Source organism: Lonchura striata, chromosome 5 (genome assembly GCF_046129695.1).
Source record: "Lonchura striata isolate bLonStr1 chromosome 5, bLonStr1.mat, whole genome shotgun sequence".
NCBI classification, from domain to species: domain Eukaryota; kingdom Metazoa; phylum Chordata; class Aves; order Passeriformes; family Estrildidae; genus Lonchura; species Lonchura striata.
Genome location: NC_134607.1, coordinates 70958265 through 70982272, shown reverse-complemented (window position 1 = coordinate 70982272; position 24008 = coordinate 70958265). Strand labels below are relative to the sequence as shown.

Below are 24008 nucleotides of genomic sequence, written 5' to 3'. Positions count from 1 at the left end.
AATCCAGAGTCTGAGGTAGCTTAAAGGTAAAAGTGTGGATGTTTTCAGAGGTAATACAAACATCTCAACTTTCCAGGTTTTGCTGAGCGATCGGCTTCGCTGATAACTTGTGGCAATGAGTTCTGCAGGTTAATTATGCATTTAATTGGTTTCAAATTTGTTGCTTTTCAATTTCACTGTTCACTGAATATTTCCTCGGTCTTGTATTATGAGAGAGAGTAAATAGGAGAGCCTGGCTCACCTTCTCTGAGCATTTAATTATTTTGTGTTCCTCTCTCCTGTACACAGAGCTCTTCTCAGGGGTTTGGTCTTTATGTATCTACAGCTTTTTCTTCTCCAAAACTTTCCTCTGCAGTGATCAGAATATAAATATACAGAGAGTGACCAGACCTCTGGGAGGATGTGAATTTTATTTATATCAAATACTGTGCTCTCAGTGTGGTGTTGTCTTCTCCTTCCCCTTTTCTTCCTAAATCTCCTCCTGTTTTTATTTTGCTGTTTTAACACACGGGACAAGTTTTCCTTGGCTTTTGCTGCAGGAAAATCAAATTTCTCCCTGGGGCTTTGTAGTCAGGATAAAAAAGCTTCTCTTGGCTGGTGCTGAATTTTGGCTCCACGTTATTTTCCACTCATCCTCATTGGATCCATCCCTGGCAGTGCCCAAGGCCAGGCTGGGCAGGGCTTGAAGCACCCTGGGACAGTGGGAGGTGTCCCTGCCATGGCAGGGGTGGCACTTCAAGGTCCCTTCCAACCCAAATCCTTCTGGGATTTTACCTTCCATGATCTTCTCTGGTTTGATCTTTTTGGCCATTTCAACCCAGTAATTTCCATTAAACCCTTGAGGATTTCATTGAAGTTCAACATTACGTGCTTTACATTTTTCTGTGCATAAGATGCTATTGAATCATTTTTGAATATTATCCTGTTGGACAGCTGGTTTATTCTTTCCAAGTGTGACAAAATTTACACTAAACTCTATAAACATTTTAGTAGAACCATGTAGAACCATGGTTTTGGAACAATCCCTGCAGTGTTAAACCCTTTAAATGTTGTGTCAGCAAATGTTCATGGCAGGGATGTCAGAGCATGGAACAGAAATGTCAGCATCAGTCCCTCTCTTCCATGTATTTCCTGCCTCCAATTACTTAATTGTCTTCATAACTTTGAGGGTTTGTGTAGTTGCCCAGTCCCAAATTCCTGGCACACTCAAACATTTACCATCTGAACAGATCAAGGGCTTTTTTAAAAAAAAAAAAAATTGTAATTTATTTTTCTACTATCATTCACAAAACTCAAGTCTTTGTTTCCCTTCCTGTCTTGCATTAAATCATCTTTTTCCATCCATTTTGAATATTTTCAGTGCTCAGAATATTATTTATTTCTGTTAGAATAACACAAACACCAGCAGAGCTTGAAGTATAATTATGTTAAACACTGCACAGATGTGTAGTGAGTTCCAGGCTCTGCCCTGGAGACTCTGCAGTCAAATGAGAAGAGAAATAAAAGTGCAGTGAGTGGAAGTTGGACACAGAAATTCAATGACACGTGTTATAGGATTATATAAAAGGAAGATGCTCACCAATAATCGATGCATAAATCAATCCTAGCCCCTTTCAGAGCTGCTCTGCTCAAGGTAATAATTCTCTGGTGCTTTAATTTCGGAATAAGTTGTTCAATCTTTAAAGAAAACGCTGAAAGACCAGCCTTGTAATTTAGTAATTAAAATACAAAGAGCATTAAATCCTGCTGTGTTCTCCCACTTTCCCAAGGCTTTGCTGGATCTTTGTTTGTAGGTAGTAATTTAAAGAGTTATGGTAACTACATGGTATTAACTTAGGATTTTCACACTTAGTTAAATATTTTATGGATATAAAGTGAAGAACTGCAAACTGTCCTGTTAATTGAATTGAGTTTTCAGAGTGCTGGAAAAAATAAAAGAGAGCTAAAAACTGACTTATTAATTGGGATAAATGTTTATTTTGATATATGTACACACCACTAGTGTAAATATTTTCTTTACCACATTAATTTTTTATGTGTCTCAATGCCAAAAGGTCTCTGGGGAAAGTTGGACATTCCAAAAGTCCAGCAAAATTATCTTCCCTTGGCAATGCTGAGACTAAGCCCTGAATCTCACTGTTAAGTCAAATATTCTGTTTAAAGATTAATTTGTTTCTGAGTTACAGCTTCAGTCTGAAATGATCTGCTGGTTACAGTTCTTTTATTCTCCAACTGAAGAGGAAAATCTCTGGGAGATAAAATGGCTGCATAATTTGAGACAGAATCAATGAGTTTGGATTTTTGTTATTGCTAAATAGAAGAATTTAATTTAACAAGATCAAAATTCAAAAAAACACGGCTAAAATAACTTTAAGACAACAGATATCTGTATTTTTTTTTGCCTTTCTGAGCATCCAAAGATGAAGGTTCTGCTTATGTTGTATCTTCCAAATTGAGAAACACCTGATGTAATTACGAGTGACTCAGTTGTTTGTCTTGAGAAGAAATCAATCCCTTGAATAGCAGAGCAGCAATAAATGTCCTTTTATTTGCTATTCCAAAGTGAATTTCCCTCCTTGGGCATTGTCACTTTTTGCCTCCGATGGGAATTGGCTCTCAGGATCACAGATTGGGCAGCCACTTCCAATGAGGCTGGGAGGGAATGATACCAATTCATGCAGAGTTTGGATCACTTGATGGAAAAAATGGGATATTCACAGATGGAAAATAACTCTGGAGAGCAGCCCCTGATGCTGAGAGGCCTCTAATAAACACAAAATACAGGAGGTTTGCAATGGAATTCCAAAATGAGATTGGCTCTGAAGGGGCTTCAATGAGGTGCTGAATTTTTATTGCTTTTATTAAAGCAGCATCCCTAAGAATTATTTCACTCTTTATGTGCAGTCCATTGAATCTTTAGTTTACAAAGCATGAGAATTGGAGCTTTTAAAATGATGGTAATACAGCACTGTTGATAAATGGTGCTGGGGTTTGGACGGAAGAACGAAGAGTCCTAGGTGGAAAGCTTAAATTTCCACATTTTCTCTGAATATTTGGGTATGAGTTAACTGAGGTGCAAATTTCTTCTCTGGCTTGGTTTTGGACTTTATAGTGGTGAATTTTTGGAAGGGCGGTGCTTCCTTATGTTTTGCTTTGTTTTTTATCATGTTTTGTTTAAAACTGCATCCAGTATTGGCTGACTGTGCTTAGCAATACTTTACCCTTCTGTTGTTTAATTTAGGAATTGAAAAGTATTTCTGCAAAATCGTCATTAATACCAATTCTGAACACAGTAAAAAATGGCACAAATATTTATGATTCGCTACAGAGGCAGTGTAAGAACAAAGATAGATGTATAACACAGTCCTAAATCAGTTTACTGACAGGTTTTTTTCCCCTGGATTTTACAGGATAACGGTCCTCTTGCTCTGTTTTATCCACTTTGGCTCATGGGGAGCAGTCTGCTTCTTTCACTTTAGTGAAAAACTCCGTATTTGACATATGACTGAAACATCAGAAGCTGTCAGCCACGGTTAGAGACAATATTTGAATTGCTACAAATACCTGGCAGCAGTACAGATAGTCTTTAAGATGTTTGATCTCCTTGGACTGTGTTGGCTGACTGAAAAGCATGGATAGAGTTTCAGGAATAAGTCATGCCTCTCTTTCATTCCCAGTGACACGCAGAGATGTAATTCAGATTTTTTTTCAGCCTCTCTTTTTCCTTTGAACCACGGTTGGATGGAAACACGAGGCTTTTCTGCCTGTTGCTAATCACTAGAATAGTCATGAGTGTATTTTAATTTTTATTTGCAAGGAAATAAAGTCTTCAGAGTCTGTTGTTTTGAAGCTGAGCAGACCAGATGGTTCATTTGGAGTTTGGTGAGAAGTGGCAGCTTTTCTTTAGTGCTGATACTGCTCAAGGATGGGTTGGACAGGGCTGGTGGAAGGAGTTGGAATGAGATCATCTTGAATGTCTCTTCCACTCCAAACCAGGCTGGGATTCTGTAATTGCTCATTTCTGGTCACTTGGTAGAAATGTGTGATTTTTCTTTGGGGTAGAATCATAAAATAAATCAAGCTGGAAGAACCTAGGGTCCTCTCAAGTGAGTGAGTGGTCAATCAGAACTTCCCTCCTGCTGCTTCTCCTCCATGAGCCCTGGCCCTGCACAGGCTCTGAGGGACCTTGCAGGTGGAGAAGGCTCAGCAGAGCTTTTCTGTCTCCAGGCTGGGAAGTTCTCAAACCCCAGCTGGATACGGCCCTGGGGTGCCAGCTGTGACCTCCTCCTTGGCCCAGGTTGAGCAGAAACCTCTGGGACCTCTCTGGGTCTGTCTCCTCTCCCTAAATCTTCCACCTCCTCCTCCTCCAGTGTCCCACATCCTGGAGGAGCTCCCAGGGAGGTTTGGAGTGCCCATCCCTGGAGGTATCCAAGGAATGCCTGGAGGTGGCACTCAGAGCTCTGGGCTGGGGACAAGGTGAGGATTGGGCACAGCTAGGATTGGATGATCTTGGAGGGCTTCTCCAGCCTGAGGGATTCTGAGATTTTCCTTGTTTTTAGCTTTTTAGTCTGGCATAATAGAATCTCTTGGTGGGGTGATGCCTCAGGTTTTAACTTTTATATTTTTCACATTCTATGTTGCTTTAGTCTGAGCTTCACATGATGGGATGGTGAGCTCTGTGCACAGAGCAGGGACACAAAACAATTCCTGCTCCAGCTGGGCACCAAGGACAAATGATCCAAACCTCAGCCCAGGAGCACAAACACCGTGGGCTGGAGAGAGAAAAACAAGCAGGGTGGGACTGATGGGCTGGAGCTGGAATTGGGAATGAACTCCAAGGTGCCAATGGAGCAGAACTGATCCCAGGGAGAGCCCCGGGAGCGCTCGTGCATTTTGGGGCCATTTTGGGTCATTTGGGTTCATTTTGGGACCATTTTGGGTCATTTTGGGTTCATTTTGGGGCCAGTTTGGGTCATCTTGGGTTCATTTTGGGAACATTTTGGTTCATCTTGGGTTCATTTTGGGACCATTTTGGTTCATTTGGGTTCATTTTGGGGCCATTTTGGTTCATCTTGGGTTCATTTTGGGGCCATTTTGGTTCATCTTGGGATCATTTTGGGACCATTTTGATTCATTTGGGTTCATTTTGGGGCCATTTTGGTTCATTTGGGTGCAGCCCTGGCTGGGCTCTGGTGCTGCCCAAGGTGGCTCCATGGAGGAGATCCTTTAATAAATCCCTAATTTACTATTTAGCTCTGCCCAGCCTCTGCTCCAGCTCAGCCTTCTCAAGGCATCAGGGGCAAGAACCTCAATGAATTTCTGCCTTGGTGGAGAGTGATGTTCCTGTGGGTTTTCCTGTGCATATTCCCATGACTCACATTAGGATTGGAATCTGTAACTCTTTTCTTGGCATTTGTACATTTGTGTTTTTCTCCTTTGGTCTATAATGAGTTTCAGTTAATGAAGCTTCTTGTCACATCTTCTGTTCTACACTAGATCCTTACTTGTTCATAAATTCCATTTTTTAATTTTCTCCATTAGCCTCCTCCTCTCAATGTGATCTTTTTTATCTGCTCGACTCACTCTTTTAGGACTTCATTATTTTTAGAAAATGTACTGTAGCACATTTAGTGGTAATTACAAAGGCTTGTTTTAATTACACTTGTCAAAGACTCCGTTTTATGATGCATTATTGGTGCTGCCATTTCCAATTCCTAACAATTCTCCACTTTCACAAGTGGAAATGAGCATCCCTCTTTTCAAGTGATGTGTGCACATGATTTTCTTTGTGCTTAGGGCTGATTTTGTGTGTAGTGATAATTTAAAAGGAATTCTTGGAGTTTGTGCTGAGGGACAGCTCCAAACCTTGGGCTGCCAAAGGCTTCAGGAGCTGAGTCTGAAATCTGCCTACAAACGTACATTAAACCACCTGATAATGATTTTTTTATCCACTTTTTAAATGATAGCAATTTATGACCACACACACTTGGAATCTTGTTCCATCCAGCAGTAAATCCCTTTTTATAATTTTAAAATTTAATTATTAAACATAACTTTTCAACTGTTGCTTTGTTCTGCCTCACAGAGGACAAAATAAATGTGTTTTTGTTGTATGCAGTGTGAGCGGGGCTTGGTTTTTTCACGGGATGGCTCTGAAGGTGTCCCTGCAGTCAGGTACAATGTGATTCATGGAATTTTTCATAGAGAAAAATCCATTTTTCCAGTGATGGCAACTCCTATCAGTGCTGTGCCAAATCCAGGTGCTACCTTTGAAAACAAAACCCGGGTTGGCCTTTAACTGGTTGGTCCAATTTCCATGTGATTGTGAAGAACCTGTATTTAATATTAGTGATCTGTTTTGGGTATTAAATTTGGGTGATATGGGAAGCAAAGGTGGTTTTTGGAAGCTGTTCTTTAGAAAACACCCAAGCAAAGGTTTTGTTTGTCAGAGCTTTTCATGAAGAAACAACCAGCCCATTCCAGTACCTCCGTTACACCTGAAGTGCAGCATTCAGCTAATTGAAAACATGGCTATTCTTAATTATTTTCTTGCAGCTCATTGACATTCACAGGGATCTTGTTGCTGCAGCCCCATAAATATAATATTACTTTACAGGTTTTTTATTTTGGCACTCAGTTCTCCTCTATTGGCATATTTATAGTCTCCTGTATAAATGAATAATTTTATTTATTATTTATTCATTTTAACTTTACTGTGTCTGTGTTACTGTACAAGTGTCAGGGGTGGAAGAAACTCTTTTTTGCCGAGTTTCTTTCTTGCCAACCAAATCGTCCAGTTACATTCACAGCCCAGGGAAGCAAGCCTTTGGATAAACATATTATTTAGTATTTTATATACAATATTTCTCCTTTATCAGTGACAGATCAGTGCAGTGAGCAGCGTGACTGTAGAGCAGTAGAATCCAGCTGGTTTGATGATTAGTTATTTTGAGGGGTGACAGGGAACCAAACCTAAAAATCAACCCAAAAACAAACCAACTTCCAAAGTCAATCAAATTCCCAATCACCTTCCACTCAGAGGGATATTCTTGGAATAAATGTTATTGCATTCCCTGATCGCAGCAAGACAGAGGAAAAGGATTTAAGCTCAGCTTAAATCACCTCTGGAATATGAGATAGGGAATACAAGATAATGAATATTAGGTCTGAATATGATCTGGAATTTAAGCTCAGCTTAAATCCTGGAGGATAAGGATGGGTTTAGTCTCTTCTGTCCTTGCTGTGCTTTACACCCTGCAAAGCTGTGCCCTCGTGAATCGTCAGAAATGGGGCGACTGAATTCAGGCAGGGGGTTCTTCCCTGGGTTTTATTCCATCCCATTGCCTTTCCAAAGTCAGTTTTAGTTCCAGCTCATGGATGGAATCGTGGGGAACGCGCTTGGATTGTAAGAACTAGACCTTAACCAAGTTCTCCTGAGCTTTATGGAATATTAATTATAGGTTTTCTTTGCTGTTGGCCTGCTTTGCACAACAAGAACGTTCTGGAGATCTTTGTTGTTTTGGGGATCATGGGGTGGGTACACATGGAATATTTGCATTGGGTACCCATGAAGATGCTTTGAAGATATGGAGTATTAGATCTGGAATGTGAGATATGGCATGTTAGATCTGGAATATGAGAGCTGGAATGTTAGATCTGGAATGTGCAATGTGGAATATGAGATGTGGAGTATGAGATCTGGAATATGAGATATGGAATATGCGATATGGAATATTAGATCTGGAATATGAGATACAGAATGTTACATCTGGAATATGAGATCTGTAATATTTGATCTGGAATGTGACATACGAAATATTTAATGTGGAATGTAAGATACAGAATGTTAGATCTGGAATATTAGATCTGGAATATGATATAGGGAATGTTAGATCTGGAATATGAGATAGGGAATTTGAGATCTGGAATGGTAGATCTGGAATATGCAATATGGAATACAGTATCTGAAATATGAGATATGGAATATGGGATCTGGAATATTTGATCTGGAATGTGAGATATGAAATATTTGATATGGAATATAAGATATGGAATGTTAAATGTGGAATATGCAATCTGGAATATGAGATGTGGAATGTCAGATCTGGAATATGAGATGTGGAATGTTAGATCTGGAATATGAGATGTGGAATGTTAGTTATGGAATATGAAATCTGGAATGTTAGATCTGGAATATGAGATCTGGAATATGAGATAGGGAATGTTAGATCTGGAATATGAGATCTGGAATATCAGTTCTGGAATATGATTAATGGAATATTAGATCTGGAAGATGCAATATAGAATATGAGATCTGGAATATGATATACAGAATGATAGATCTGGAATATGAGATATAGGGGATATGAGAAAAGGAATATTAAGTTTGGAATATGAGATAGGGAATGTTAGATCTGGAATATGAGATTCGGAATGTTAGTTATGGAATATGAGATCTGGAATGTTAGATCTGGTATATGAGATCTGGAATATCAGATCTGGAATATGAGATCTGGAATATAAGATCTGGAATATGAGGTGGACAGGGCATGTGCTCCATGGATATATATTTCTTTTTATTCATCCAAAATATGGCTTTTGGGGGTATTTTTGAAGAAGTTGCACAAGACACCCCAACAATTTCGAAATAGTTTTCTGTATTTTTCCTGATACACCTGACATGTATGTGGGTTGTTTTTTGGTTTTGTTTTTTTTTTTAAATTCTTTCTGTTCAGCATTATATAATAAATTTAATTTGAATTTTAATATTTTTTACATGCTTCAGGACATAGAAACAAAGGTAAGCAGTTGAATGAGGAAACAACAGAAAATCCAAACTTCTTAATGTATTCCCTGGGTGTTCATTAAAAAAAAATGAAAAAAATTGATCTTGACAAAGGGAATCAAATCTTGTATCTGTACAATATGTGGTATAATTGTTGTAATAGCCTTTATTAGATAATTATTAGCCACTAAAGATATTTTATTAAAAAATGCTGAACTTGGAAAATATTTCCATTGATCATTTAGGTGTTAAATCCTTCATAGCTTGTTAACAATCACTTGTCTGCTATTTACACTGCAGGACTTACAGCTTTATATATTTTTAATAAGTTCCTCTGTGCATGTGTGCTTTTTAAATGTTTTTAAGTGTTTTTAAAATGCTTTTCTAATTTTTATTGAGTCTTCTTAATCCTTGAAAATGGGAAATACTGCAGATGAAAAGCCAAAACCATTGATTTGCTGGGAGCAGTATCTGTTAAAAGAACACTCAGGTCATACTAGGATTGAAAATCTAGATATTTTAAATTATTCTATATTATTTTAGATTATTGGACATGGGCGTGAACCTGTGGTCAAGTTTTTCAGCTTAGTGAATACTTCAACCAACCTGGGAATTTCCAGAGGAGTGATTGCTAATTAAACAGAACAAGAGAGTTTTGAATGCACTCTTCAGCAAATATATAAAAGGATTTTGTTCTTCCAGATATCCACCTGTTTAGAATTAGGTTTCCCTAAGTTTAGAAGTTTTTAGAAGTGATTTGCCAAGTTTTGAAGTTTAGAAGTGATTTGCCAAGTTAATTCAAATGAAAACCAAAAATGAATCCCAGCCTGGTGCATTCTGGTGAATCCATTTGGGCAAACTCGGGCAGAGCTGTTGAGGAGGGGAGGGAGAAGCCCAGAACTATGGAAAACATCCTTGATTCAGTATTTTTATTATTCTGTTCCTTTTTTTTTAGGCCAGGCAGCTGGAAGAGAAGGACAGGGAGCTGAAGAAACACGATGCCTACTACAAAGAGCAGCTGGCTCGGCTGGAAGAGAGGGTAAAACCTTTTTTTTTCCCTTTAATGAACATTTTTTCCCCATTTTCCCCCTTTCTGTTCATTTCTGCTCCTAGTTATATTTACAAGATGACTTTTTTAAGGAGATAAAAGATAAAAATTCTGACCAGAAGGGTTATTTTTGTATTGCTGCTGCTGTTTCTGGCTTAATATTGACAAGGTGGAAGGTTTGATGGGAGAATATTTGTTTTCTTTACTAACAAAGTTCTCACAGTCACCGTGGGATTTCATCTGTCAGACAGAAAAATGAAATAATGAAGTTATTTTATACCAACGCTGATGAAGAGCCTGTAGAAGTGAAGAAGTGTCACCAAGTAAAATAATCTAAATTAAAATAACAACAAAAAAGAAAAGTGAAGTGTGAAAGGACATAGTGAATTTCTGCTTTCAGTGGGTGGAATTAATGATTCCTCCATCAGTACATGGAGAGAGTTTAATTTTAATTCCAAGTTTATACCATGTTTAAAAGGCACTTCTGTGTCTTTATCTCATCACAGACTTGAAATTAAACTGCAGAGAGCAGCTTGGGAAGCTGTGGGACTTGCTTACAGTGGCTTAACATATTGCTGTTAACATTCCTATTCTTTACAGGGTATTATTTTATAGGATGTTAATTTCAAATAATTACTGCTGTCATCATTTCCTGGCTCCCAGGTTGCTTGTAACCTCCAGCCTGAATACATTTGCCTCCTTTACCCCTCTGCCTTCTTCCTGAGCTTATATCTTGGTAATTAATTCGGATTTTTTCTTGGTGTTAGTTGTGAAAAATATGAACAAGATACATATTCATTGATGCAGCTTAGCAGGCCAGAAGAAAAACCCTTGTTTTTCTGGATTAGGAGGAAGAACATGTTGCATAAATTACCAGTGTGTGTAATTGGTCTGAATGAATATTTTAAATCGAGGGTACATCCGACACGGTGTCGGTGTTTTGTCCTCCCTTTGTGAAGATGACATTAATGAAGTCCCATGTTCTTGGCAATGAAAAAGAGTTTGAAAGGATATGGGGAAATCAGTTTAATGATTCTAAATCCATGCATGATTTAAACAATTATTTCATCCCTTTCATTTAAAATTGAAGATCCTCCACCAAAAAACTCCACAGAACACTTTCCTTTTTCTCCAGTAACTGGCTTGGTGTTAAAGGAAAAAGCTTTAGTGGGATTTTATCCAGACTAGATTTTTCTGGGGTGGTTGTAGCTTTTAGCATGGAATAATTCATGGCAAAAGATGTCTGATAAACCATAGATCTGGGACGGCTTTTTCTTTCACCTTTTTTTACCTTTCACATCTTTTTAGATGTTTTTCTTGGTCATTTTTCACATTCATGTAGGTCACTGGCACAGTGGCTTCACTTGCTTCTGTTAGTGAAGGCTCCAATGCGTGTAAATACATTTTTGTGCTGTGCAAGGCAGATAATGAACTTTAAATAACTTTGTTTGAGTTCTGCTGGAGTGCCACCCCCAGGGGATGTGAAATAGGAAATTCTGCCATCTCTTGGTTTCTCTGCTTGGCTTGGAAATCCCTGAATTCCTTGTTTTCTACCATGGGTGAAGTTTGCTCTGCGTTCAGAGTGGAGTTTCTGTGGTACCAAGCATTCTTTTTTCATTCTGACTCCTTATTTGTGAGGAAAAATCCTCAGCTTTTCCAAGCTGTCATCCACTTTGTCATCAAGGTAAATTTTCATCTCTCTCCTACACAAAAAAAAGTTCTGTTCCAGCTCTGAGAGGAGCGAGCTCTGTGTTCCAAACCTGACTTGGAATTTCTTCCACGAGGTGGAGATTTCAGAGGGAAAACCTGGACAAGCAGAGGGGTCACAGCTCCTGCAATCCCACTTTCCCTAACTGGGGACACCTGGGGGCTTCTGTGCTGGGAATTTTGAAAATTGGGATGGAAATAGAGCTTTAAAAATAAAAACAAACCAAAACAAAAAGGGTCTGGAAGTGACAGAGCAAGGAAAGAGGCTGTTTGTTATTCCTGAACTTGTCCTGATTTCAGTGGAAGGTGCACAGAGACAGAGCCAGGCTGCTCAGCAGAGGGAATTTCGGAACAGGAGGTGGAGTGGGAGCAAGTGGAGCTCGGAGAATTCATGTCAGAATGAAGAAATGTTCAATCTGAATCTGTCACCTGTGACAAAGAATGCTAATTACAATCTCAGATCATTCCCACATCAAATAAGCACACTTTAAAAACACTTCAGTTATGCCTGTGTGGTATTTCTGCCTGTTGCATCATGGAGTGTCAGAGCTCATCTCGATGATTAATTGGCTTTTTGATTATTTAGCCTTTTCAATTAGAAGCTTCGTATTTGTGTTCTTCAGTGCTGCTGAAAAAACAATGCAGACGTTGATAATAAAGGGAGATGACAACAGAACAGATTAGTGTCAGCACAGTGTGCTCCTTATGAAGAAAATTATCCATATTCAGTGCCAGATGAAGCCTGTCAATTATAAAATATTTCAGTGACTGAGGGAAGATGCTCAACCTTTACAGGGTATTAATACAGGACAAAATAACTGTGCACAAGTGACAGCTGCGACAGTAAAACATCAACAATTCTATTCTCAGGGGGAATAACTGTTCATAAATTTGGTTTATGTGCTAAAAACCTTTTGCTACTTCCCCAAAACCCAGCAATTCCCTGAACAGCTGCCAGTGTTTCTAGGTCAAAGATAGCACATAAGCTATTAGTTATTACATGCTCCACAGCAGCAGGGCAACAGCAGAGAGTTTAACAAAGCAGTTAGAGAACAGCCTTGCCCTGCCCTGCATCTGGCTGGGGTGTGCAGCTGTGATTTAGGTGGCGCTTGGAAGGGAATTTGTCACTGTTTTTCACTGTCCACCCCGGGGATGAAAGTGGTTCTTGACTACAACAAAACTCAGAGATAAAACAGTGCTGAAAAAAATTTAGTTTCTGTGCCCGACCCTCTGTTAATTATTTACTTACAAGTGCAAGGTCCTGCACAAGGGTCAGGGCAATCCAAGCACAAATCCAGGCTGAGGGGACAAGAGGATGGAGAGCAGCCCTGGGGGAAGGACCTGGGGATTTTGGAGAAGGAGAAGCTGGACATGCCCTGGCCATGGGCATTGGGAGCCAGATGCCCCCGTGGGCAGCAGGGGAGGGAATTCTGTCCCTGTGCCCCGCTCAGGTGAGACCCCACCTGCAGAGCTGCCCCAGCCCTGGGGACAGCAGCAGCAGCACCTGGAGCTGTGGAGAGATTCCAGAGGGATCCATGGAGCTGCTGCAGGGCTGGAGCCAGGCTGGGAGAGCTGGGAATGTTCCCCTGGAGAAGGGAAGGATCCAGGGAGAGCTTCCAGCACATTCCAGGGCCTGAAGGGGCTCCAGGAGAGCTGCAGAGGGACTGGGGACAAGGATGGAGGGACAGGACCCAGGGAATGGCTCCCACTGCCAGAGGGCAGCCAGGGATGGGATCTTGGGAATGAGGAATTCCTGGCTGGGCTGGGATTGCCAGAGCAGCTGGGGCTGCCCCTGGATCCCTGGGATGTCCAAGGAAAGGCTGGACACTGGGGCTGGAGCAGCCTGGGACAGTGGGAGGTGTCCCTGCCATGGATGGGGTGGAACTGGATGATCCTGGTGGTCTTTTCTGACCCAAACCATTCTGTGACTTTCTAAGGAGAAAATAAATTTGGTTTGGAATAGATAAGAGCCCCAGAGTGAAATCAGAGCCCTTTTTCAGGGAAGACCATTTCTATCCTGTGTACCACATGCTCAGGATCTCTGTCCTTACTCATGCACCTCCCTGTAGCTGAAGCTGTTCCCAGTTCTGGTGTTTATGGGAAAACTTATTGATATCTTCACTCTCTTGTCCCTCTAATTCCAGTGGAGATGTGCAGTATTTTTGCCTAGTTTCAGTGCCAGTCCCAAGCTCCAGTGTCCATAGCCTTTATTCATAACCAGCTCTCTATCTCCTGTGTCCCTTTGCTGTGCAGCTTCCACCCTCACCAACACTTGCACACAGCTTCCATGCAGAGCAGACATCCCAGTTTTCCTTCACCTCTTGGCTTTTTGCTTTACAACATTTCTTACAAAGGGCACGTGGCCCTCTCCTGCTTCTGGCTGTGGTTTTGGCATCACGCAGACACTCAGTGAGCTGTGTCTGCTCCTGCTCTGTCTCTGAGACTGATGGGACTCCCCAGTTGCAATTTCCTCCAGCAAGCCCAGCTATTTTCATGTTGCACTGCTTCCTAATGCTAATATGCATCATTAGGAGGATCCTGCCCCAAGTCATGGCAGCAGAAGGAAATTAATTTTAATACCCTGCTGTATCACACAACTACTTAGTTCATCAGTGTGAATGAGCAAGATATGGATCCCCATATTAATCATAATATTTTCCACTGGGGCCAAGTTTCTGTGCTCTTGAGTTTCTTAGAAATACTTTTGAGTGTTGGGCAGTTTGGTGTGAACGTGGTTGTGGGGTGAGGTAATAGGATTATCCTGGAGCATGAATCTCAGAGAGCTGGGATGGGGCAAAGGAGGCTCAGGGGGGACCTTGTGGCTCTGCACAGGTCCCTGCCAGGAGCTCCAGGGAACAGGGACAGGAGGAGAGGGAGCAGCCTCAGACTGGGCCAGGGGAAGTTTGGAAATTGGGAAAATTCCTTTCCTAAAAGGCCTGTCCAGACCTGGCAGAGATGGAGTGCTCCATCCCTGGAGGGATTTAAACAACTTGAAGATGTGACATTTGGGGATGTGGCTTGCTGGTGGCCTTGATGATCTCAGAGATCATCAGATTTCATATTTCCAACCTAGAAAATTCCACAATTCTGCCATTCTGTGGGGATTTGGAGGTTTCAGTGTTAGATTGGATTGACCACACCTTTAACAGCTTAGAACTCACTGCTCTGAGAGTTCCTGGCCCGTGCCACACAGCCTGGTGGTGGGCTGTGGTGGCCTTTGTGTGGGGACATTCCTGCTCCACAGAGGGCTCAGATCCCAGCCTGGGGATGCAGGCTGACTTCAGGAAATGCTGATCCACTTCTCTGCATCCGTTTTTCCCCTGCCTTAAATGTCGAGGAAGGATTTGCAAATCCCAAGCTCGGCACTTAATTTGGGGATTCTGCTTTCCATGGAGGCTGTCAAGGAGCATTAACCTTAAGGTAAGATGAGCACACAGAGCACAAAGCTCTGAGCTGATGGCACATTCTATCCCAGGTGTTAAATGGTATTATCCATCCTGCTTGCTACAGTAAATAGGATTTTGCTATTATGATGTGTCAGGATTTTCAGAGAAATCAAATTTACTAGACACTAAACTGCCATCCTCACTGCTGAGCAGCTTTATTCTGGGATCTTGTATTCATCCTAATCCTGTTGGTAGGAAATGCTTATACCAATTGTGTGGGGAAATTATAACTTAATGATCTCTTCCTTTTTCTATTCAAGGCTTAGGATGGCCCAACATGCTCTGCAGTGATAGCCCCAGTGCTGAGCTGAGGAGCTGATCTGCAGCTTCCCAGGCAGGAGTTGGCTTTTGTGGGAGTTTCTCATCAGCACAAGTGCTCAGGTGCCAGCAGTGCCAGCCCCACATTTGTTCAGATGCTTCAGAGCCTTGTTTACCTTTTCAGATCTCAACAACTCAGTAATCAGAGGCTGTTTGCTGGGCTTTTTGTAAAGTGGAGTTTGCAAGATGTAGATAACAGAGCGGGGACTGGTACAAAGCAGGATAATAACCACAAACATTTTCATTCCCTACAAGGTAATTTAGCAATTTAAAGGGTTTTTTTTTTTTGTTTCTATTTGTGTTCAGTTATCAGTCTGTTTACTCTTGGTGATCTCACGTGGCTGTAGCAGCAAGAATTCCATAAGCAGAGGATGATTCTGCTCTCACCTCTCAGAGTGTTTCGAAGTCTGTATCTGCCAGAGCAAACATGTTTCCTCTCCCCACATTTGTGTGCATTCCTTCACACGTTCCAAAGCCAGCTAGCAGGGATGTAGGTGCATGTTTGGAGACTTGGGGCTGGATCCAGCCAAGTAGGAAATTATTTTGGCTGATGAGCACTTAGGGAAGAGGCAGGGACAGCTCAACAAACCTGGTGTTCTTGTTCGCATGAAGGCATGGAATTACTCCAATATTCCCTAAATATCCGTGGTTTGAAAGAAAATAGTTCCATCATTCCCACTCTGCTCCTATTTTTGAGATCCTCTCGGTGTTTGTGTCCTGTTTCTATTTGCCTGGCTCTATTTCTCTTTCTGTATCAAATAAATAAATGTATATATGCACCCACACACACAGAGTCAATACTTTAACTCGATTTCCAAGCACTTTTCCAATAGAAGCAATAAAATACATTACAGCTTCCATGTGATGAATTCCACCGACTGCCATATCACCTCATTGTTAATGAATTGTGTTATTTCTGTGAAGTTAGTGGGGCCTTTTCTTTTTTAAATGGATATTCAGCTGCCACAGCGACTTCTTGCAGCTCTCCCAAATCGCTGCGGTAGGAGACCTGAGGAGAAAATCAAGATATATTAATTTCTCATTTTGTACTTGGGCCAAGAGACTTTTCTATGTCTCAGCTCATGTGCTGCACCAGGGAGATAAAAGTAGGAGTTCATCAGACTTTCCCAGTGCTTTGTATTTCCACATTGCTCCTGAAAAACCATCCTTTTCAGCACTGACCAGAGCGTAATGTTTTTGTCAGTTTAGCATAATAAAGCTGTCAACCCACCCTGTGATCTTGCCAACATGAGAAAATTCCTCTTTTCAGATTTCGTTCTGTTTGGGGGACAGAGCTTTTGTTGAATTGCTTCTTGCCTGGCAGGTTGAGATTAGGAAACTTGCTACCAATTACAATATCTGAAACCTCCACCCGATTGACAGCCCAGGCTGGAGTGTTGTATTTAATGCTCTGTCTCCATATCTTGCCCAGCCACAATCATTATTCTGAACAATTGGGTCTCAGCCTTGATTTCAGTTTTTTCCTCCTCATAATCTTCTATTTACCCTTTCTGACTAAGTAGCTACAATGTTTATTATTAAACACACACCTCAGCTATGCATTTTCCTCCCAAGTGCACCAAAAATGCAGAGTTTCATGTTTGCTATGAAAAAGACCTGCTTCGGTCTCATCTCTCACTATCACATATCCAATCAATAGCAAGGCTGAAATGCTGCTTAATAACAAAATGAGGAGTTGTGCCACGCTGAATAGCAGCTATTGATGTTTCTCTAAATGTTTGTATATAGATTATTTTGCATTATGTATGTGTGTCTTCATAGAGAACAAAAAAAAGCCCCGTGATAACCAATATTCCAGGATTTTTTCCTGCTGTGCATTCAGACACCTGATAACTTGTAATGTGGAACCACAGTTTCATACAGGTTGCTGCAATTTTTTATTTCTCCAGTATGTGGGGAAAAAAAAAACCCAAAAAAACCCAAAACAAAAACAAACAAACAAACAAACAAAAAACCACCAAACCAACAAAAAAACCCCCCCAAAAAACCCAAAAAAACTTTAGAAATATTTCTGATTAGTTTGTAGTTTCAGTTCAAAGAAAAATATGATTTAATTCCATGCTTTTGTTTTGGAAGAATTAGCACAAGTCCAAGGGCTGATGGTATCTGGGAGGAAACTGATAATTCAGAGCCCTTGTGTTTATAGATTCACAGATTATTTTGGGTTGGAAGGCACCTAAAAACTCATCCAGCTCCACCCCTGCCATGTGCAAGGACACCTTCCACTATCCCAGGGTGCTCCAAATTATCTGGGAATGCCCAGCCTGGAAAAGAGAAGGGCTTCAGGGAGAGCTTCCAGCACATTCCAGGGCCTGAAGGGGCTCCAGGAGAGCTGAAATTTGGGAAAAGCCTGGAGGGACAGGACCCAGGGAATGGCTCCCACTGCCAGAGGGCAGCCATGGATGGGATCTTGGGAATGAGGAATTCCTGGCTGGGCTGGGATTGCCAGAGCAGCTGGGGCTGCCCCTGGATCCCTGGGATGTCCAAGGAAATGTTGGACACTGGGGCTGGAGCAGCCTGGGACAGTGACATCCCAGTGAAGCCAAGTTTATCCAGCACCAGTCACTTTTTGAGTCAAAATTCCAGCATTTTCTCAGCCCTCCTGGTGACTGTGGAGGGTTTTTTTTGAGTGTAGCTTCATCTGAGCTTTTTCCTTTCTCCTTCTTACGGAGCCCAAAAAAAGCTGTCACGAGAGGGAAATGTTTTAAACAGGCAAAAAGGACCAAACTGAAGGAATTTTTTGAATGTTAAAAGCTGTGTTTATCTCTTTGCATAGGATATGGCAAAATGTTTTAACATATGGGAAGTTAATGAATAAGCAGCTTTCGCTTCACCCGGGTCTGTTCCCTCCTCCCACCATCTTCCCATCACAAGCTGAAGTTTGGGAACAAATACTGTGCTAAGTTAATGCTGGATTAAAGCAACCCTCAGGGAGGATTTTTTAATTGAGGTAACATAATTAGAAATGATTACAGCTCTAAATTGAAGTGACCATTCTCCTGTGCTGGCCCTGCTGAGGGACATCAGATCAGAGGGGCTGGAGCGTGTCCAGGGATGGAGCTGGGAAGGGAATGGAGAGGCAGGAAAAACTGAGGGAGCTGGGAAGGGGCTGAGCCTGGAGGAAAAGAGGCTCAGGGGGATGGATTTTAGGGAAAATTCCTTCCTGGAAAGGGCTGCCCACCCATCCCTGGAGGGATTTCAAAGCCCTGTGCATGTGGCACTTGGGGACGTGGTCAGTGATGTCCTTGGCAGTGCTGGGAATGGTTGGACTCAATTAACTCAGAGGGGTTTTCCAACCTTAATGATTTTCTGATTAGAGGAAAATGGTCCCTTTTTGCTTAAGCATTAGTTAGTAATTATTCTCATTAGAAAGCAATAATGTTTATGAGAAATTATGCCTTTTTGTTAATGGTAAATAATCCTGCAAAGCCAATGGCTGAAATCATGGAATCGTAGGAACACTCTTCCTTTCTTATAGGAAGACTCACTGCTTTCATTTTCACTGCTGTCACTCTGAGTGATATTTTAATTTTTCCTGCCCCTAAAAATAGTCCAGTCCCATAACTGATAGATAAATTAGAGAATCCCCAGGAAATGCTGCTCAGTGTTTCTGTTTGCCAGCACAATAAATGCAGAAGGCAATGAATGTCCTCTTACATCAAGAGGAGGCGGGTAATGAGTAAATGATGGGAAAAGGGATTTTGAAAATAAATGATCAATCCAATCTACGTTGAAAAACAATTTATTAATAACTTGGCCTTCAGTGGGAGAGAGAGATCTGTGCAGCCATAGGAGCTGGAAGTGGACCACTGACATCTGGCAGCGATGGATTTTTGGGTATTTGATTTAGGTTTATGAACAATAAGCTGTGACTTAGACCCAGCTTTTTCCATATCAATTTTGCTGGTTCACCGTTGTGTTACCGGAAAAAAAAGATGTAATTTTTGTTTCTGGAATTTAAACAGAGGATGCTGGGTTTGGGGAAAGCTTTGTGTAAAGGACACAGCTTTTACCATGCTTGAGGAAATCTGGGCTCTACACCACGTCCTGCTCTGAGTTTATAATTTTTTCACCTCGTTTTGTTGTGCTTTTATGTGCAGGAGGTCAAGCCCTGCCCAGGAGCAGTTGTGTCCAGTGGCAACATCCTTAAAATCAGGGAGAGTCTGGCCAAAGTGAGAGCTGAACCAAAATCCTGGGATGTGACCCCAGTGCAGAGAGAAGAGAGCTGCACTGTGGGAAATGGATTTGTAGGGAATTCTCACAGCCTGACAAAAGCTCACACAGTGCATCTGTGTGCAAACCTGGAGATGAGAAATGCTGACTGAGAAATGCCCTGCAATGGGACAGACAGAAATGGAACCTGAGACAAGTTTCAAAGGGTGGCCTTAAATCAGACTGGGTCCTTTGGGGAAATAGAACTGGGAAAGATGCACTGCAGCAGGACCCACGAGGGGCAATTTTAGATTATTTGGCTTTAAGGCATTGACAGCATGGTGTGGCTAAAGCTGACAGACCAAGAAACACTTATATGTATTATAATTATGAAATAATTGGCTTCTGATTGTGATGGTGTGAATTATAACATCTATTGTCTCACCATTTACATAAGACTGAAAATGGAATAAAAGTTTATAAAACACCTCTCAGCTGCCCCAATTCTGGGTCAGAAAAGGGCTTAATCCAACACTGTACCAGCTCTTTCTAACATTATTTGTGACACAGATCCCAGCTTTGGCCAGGCTTGGCCACAGGAATGAAAGTTTAAGTAAAGGTTTTTCTTCTGCCTGGAGAATTCACTACAAAAAGCAAAATTCTGTATTTTTCTGTGTTCTGTGAAACTCGCTCAAAACTGAAACAATGAATTTAAAACTGGGAGAAGGGAATTCTCATTAAAGATGATCAGAGGGAGAAAATGGCAGAAATAGGAGAGAAGAGAGAAGATCAGTGATGAACTTGGTGACAAGCCTAGTGACAATTTTGCAGCCAAGTTTTTGCTTTAAAGAGCAAAACCAATTGGTCTTGGGCACTGCAGATTTCCTTCAAAATCTCTGACCCCACCCCAATCCTTCAGGAGGGATGAGATGGCATCAATGTCTGTATTTGTGAGATCCTGCTGGAAAAATAATGTGCCATTTTTACACTAATCCTTGCAAGGTGGAAGTTTCTTCTCTTTTTTTTTTTTATTCTGATTTAACTTTTTTCCACCCTCTTTGTGGGTTCTGTGTCTGCCACCAGCTTGATGTGGAACAGGCCCAGCTCTGCTCAGCTGGGCTCGTCGTTGGTCTTGGCTTTAATTGGGAATTTGACACAGCAGAAGTGGCTGAACCCTCAGAGCTGGGGACAGAAATGACCCTTTGAAATCCAGAAATGCTGGTGCTGATGGCATGTTCAGCCCCTTCAGTGTGTCAGGGAGAAATGAAAGTTCCCAGATCTCACTCCTTTGGAAGCAAAAAGCATTTTCATACCTGAGAGCTGGGACTTTTCAATGCACATCTATTCACATGCATATTGCTGTGCCTCTAAAGGCCTTTCCTTTTGAAGCAGGGGAGCATAATCATGTGTTTGAAATCAGGAGATGCTCTCCTGCCACTTTAGAAATCTTGATTTTTTTTTTTCCCCCCCCCATGTCAGGGAATTTAACCCTTTGCAGGCCAGAATCACTCAGGGAATTTCTGCACAGGGAAACAGCAAAGCAGAGCTGTGGTAATTAGGAAGCAAATCCAAATTAACCATAGCAGAAGAGTTCAAAAATTTGTCTGATTCTCAGAAGAGAATTATGATTGTTTTCAATGTCTTCCTTTTTTCATATCTGGTACCACCTTAATCCAGTTCAGAGATTTTTTTCTGCAACAAAAAATTGTCTATTTATCAACTTAAATCTCAAAGATACTCTCTGTTTCCCACAGACTGTGACAATAACGCAGAATATTTTCTGTTGTTTGGTACCATATGTGTTTTTAAAAGCACTGCAGATAATTTTTGTTCCATGCCAGCTCTGATATCTGTTCATGCCAAGCTTCCTATGGATTTCAGGAGTTCAGAGAATCGTGGAATCAGAATGGTTTGGGTTGGAAAAGACCTTAAAGCTCATCCAGTTCCACCCCCAGGGACTCTTCCACCATCCCAGGGGCTCCAGCCCCATGTCCAGCCTGGCCTTGGACATTCCAGGGATCCAGGGGCAGCCCCAGCTGCTCTGGCAATTCCAGCCCAGGGCTTCACTGGAACTGCTTCTATTTCATCCCTTGGGAAATTCCCCATTTTTTCACTGCCTCACTTTCAGCAGGCAAGAGAAGAGCAGTGGAACCATCCAGATATTGAGTGACTTCTCTGGTAAATTCTGTACAGAGAGGCAGCACACAATTGGTTATCCAGAGGCACTAGTTAAAATGTGCAATCTTTTCCTGTAACCATTTTATTCAGCAACTTGTGAGGGTGTGATTTTGAATGATTATTTACTCATTTCTGGCACTCCTTGTCTGACATGTGTGCATCCTGCTTCCCTTTTTGGATCAGATTCCAGCTTTTAGGATGAGGAATTGTTGTTTGTTATATCAGGCAGCTCCTGTTTCACGTGGATTGGTGCAGGTTACAAAACTGAATATTAGGGACTGTTCTGGGTTAGACTGAAATAACTCCTGCATCAGTTTTTCAGCAAACCCCACTCTGTGGTATTTGCACACACGGGATGTGAGTGTGGCTTTTTGGGATTACAACAATAATAGGAAGATTTTCCCTCCTTTTCTCATTCCCATCTCCTGCTGGTTTCCAGTTTCTAGAGCTTTGCATTCAGCAGGTAAAGCTGGAAGAGGACACGACATGCAAAAAAAACTTTGTGGAAGTTCTGGATTGCTCTGTAAAGAGGAAGAGGGGAGGGAATTCTGTCTCTGTGCCCCTCTCAGGTGAGACCCCACCTGCAGAGCTGCCCCAGCCCTGGGGACAGCAGCAGAAGGACCTGGAAGAGGAATCCATGGAGCTGCTGCAGGGCTGGAGCCAGGCTGGGAGAGCTGGGAATGTTCCCCTGGAGAGGAGAAGGATCCAGGGAGAGCTTCCAGCACATTCCAGGCCCTGAAGGGGCTCCAGGAGAGCTGAAATTTGGGAAAAGCCTGGAGGGACAGGACCCAGGGAATGGCTCCCACTGCCAGAGGGCAGCCAGGGATGGGATCTTGGGAATGAGGAATTCCTGGCTGGGCTGGGATTGCCAGAGCAGCTGGGGCTGCCCCTGGATCCCTGGAATGTCCCAGGCCAGGCTGGACATGGGGACAGTGGGAGCTGTCCCTGCCCATGGATGGGTGGAACGAGATGAGCTTCAAGGTCCCTTCCAACTCAACCCATCCTGTGATTCTTTCAGAAGAAAATCAAAGTTTTGGCATGGAAGGAGATCCCCAGTGTGAAATCAGGGAATGCAATTCCTTGTGTGCCAGAGCTCAGGAGCTCAGCCTGTCCTTACTCTGTGCAGTTCCCTGTAGATGCAACTGTTGCATTTGCTGTCTTTAAATCAAAACCTGTTGATATATTTTCTCCCATGTCCCTCTAATTCCTCTGAATAGGTGCAGTATTTTTTGACTTCACACTTCCAAATAATTCCTTGCCAGCCAAACACACCCAGTGGAACAAATCCAGCCCAGACTGTATTCATGGCACCTCTCAAACAGCTTTCATGAGCCTCCTTACTTCTGAAGAGTTTCTGCTGCTCCTGTCACTGAATTTTTTGGAAACTTTCTTTAATTATATGTTTAAAATAATGCGCAGAACGCTGATGGTTTGAGACTCTCTTCTGGCTGAGCAGGCAGGAGCTTTTCAGTGGAATCTCAGCTGAGCAAAACAAAATAATGCTGTGTATAGGTGAGATGAGTTATTGGATAATAGTAGAGGTTGGGCTTCCTTTTGATAGCAAATGTGCAGAAATTGGGGTTTTTTAAAGGCCTTTTAAAAAGCAGTAAATGACCCTTTTAAATTCAGAAAACATCAGTGGATTTTTTTCTTTGAATTGTTGCCATGAACTGACAAGAGATTATTTCAGGTACTTGTAAAATTGAAAGAACTTCATGAAAAACTGAAAAATCCTTACAAGACCTGTGCTTTTATATTGGAAAATCAAGTGTAAAGTGCTGTGTGTGTTTGTACCATGCAGCATGTGGGATATTTTTGAAGTGGGAGTTTTACCAGTGGTTGACAGAACAAGGATTTAGTGCAAGTGTTTGAGGGGACTTTTGATGTTTTTTTACTGCAGTAATTGATGTAATTAAAAGTTTTCAGACATGTGAACCTCTTTTTATGTGACTGGGTTTACTGGTAGTGTTTTACTCCTCTTCTTGGCCAGGATTTAAGAATTTGAAGACATCATTAATGGGAAATTTCAGGGTGCAGGTGCCATAGATACAATTCCTGCTGGCAGGAATTCCTGGCCCTGCACAGGACAGCCCCAAAAATCCCACCCTGTGCCTGAGAGCGTTGTCCCTGCGAGGTAATTCCAGATTTTATAGTAGCAAAAGGGATGTTTCTCCTGGAGCTGCCCTGATCAAAGATGCGGGAGCTTTTGAGAGTCACTTTTGTACTTGGAGGGAGAAAAAGGAGGAAAAATGTTGATTATATCAAGTTCATCCTCAATGCTCTCATGTTTTATAAGGTAAAATACAAAAATCCAAATTTACAAGTATTTCCATATCAGACAGCTGGGGAATCA

The 24008-nt window shown here is 41.7% G+C and overlaps 1 protein-coding gene across 4 annotated transcripts in view; it reads left to right on the top strand.

Moving 5' to 3' along the window:
• Nucleotides 1-24008, top strand: part of CHCHD3 (coiled-coil-helix-coiled-coil-helix domain containing 3) — a 131257-nt gene that overhangs the window by 69390 nt on the left and 37859 nt on the right. For 2 of the 4 annotated variants that reach the window (XM_021530916.2, XM_021530914.2), the window contains exons 5-6: nucleotides 8786-8800; nucleotides 9741-9824. In XM_021530916.2, coding sequence (XP_021386591.1) covers nucleotides 8786-8800; nucleotides 9741-9824 — 99 coding nt within the window. The remainder of the gene's footprint in view (nucleotides 1-8785; nucleotides 8801-9740; nucleotides 9825-24008) is intronic. The other 2 variants (XM_077783708.1, XM_021530917.2) reach the window with 1 other exon arrangement.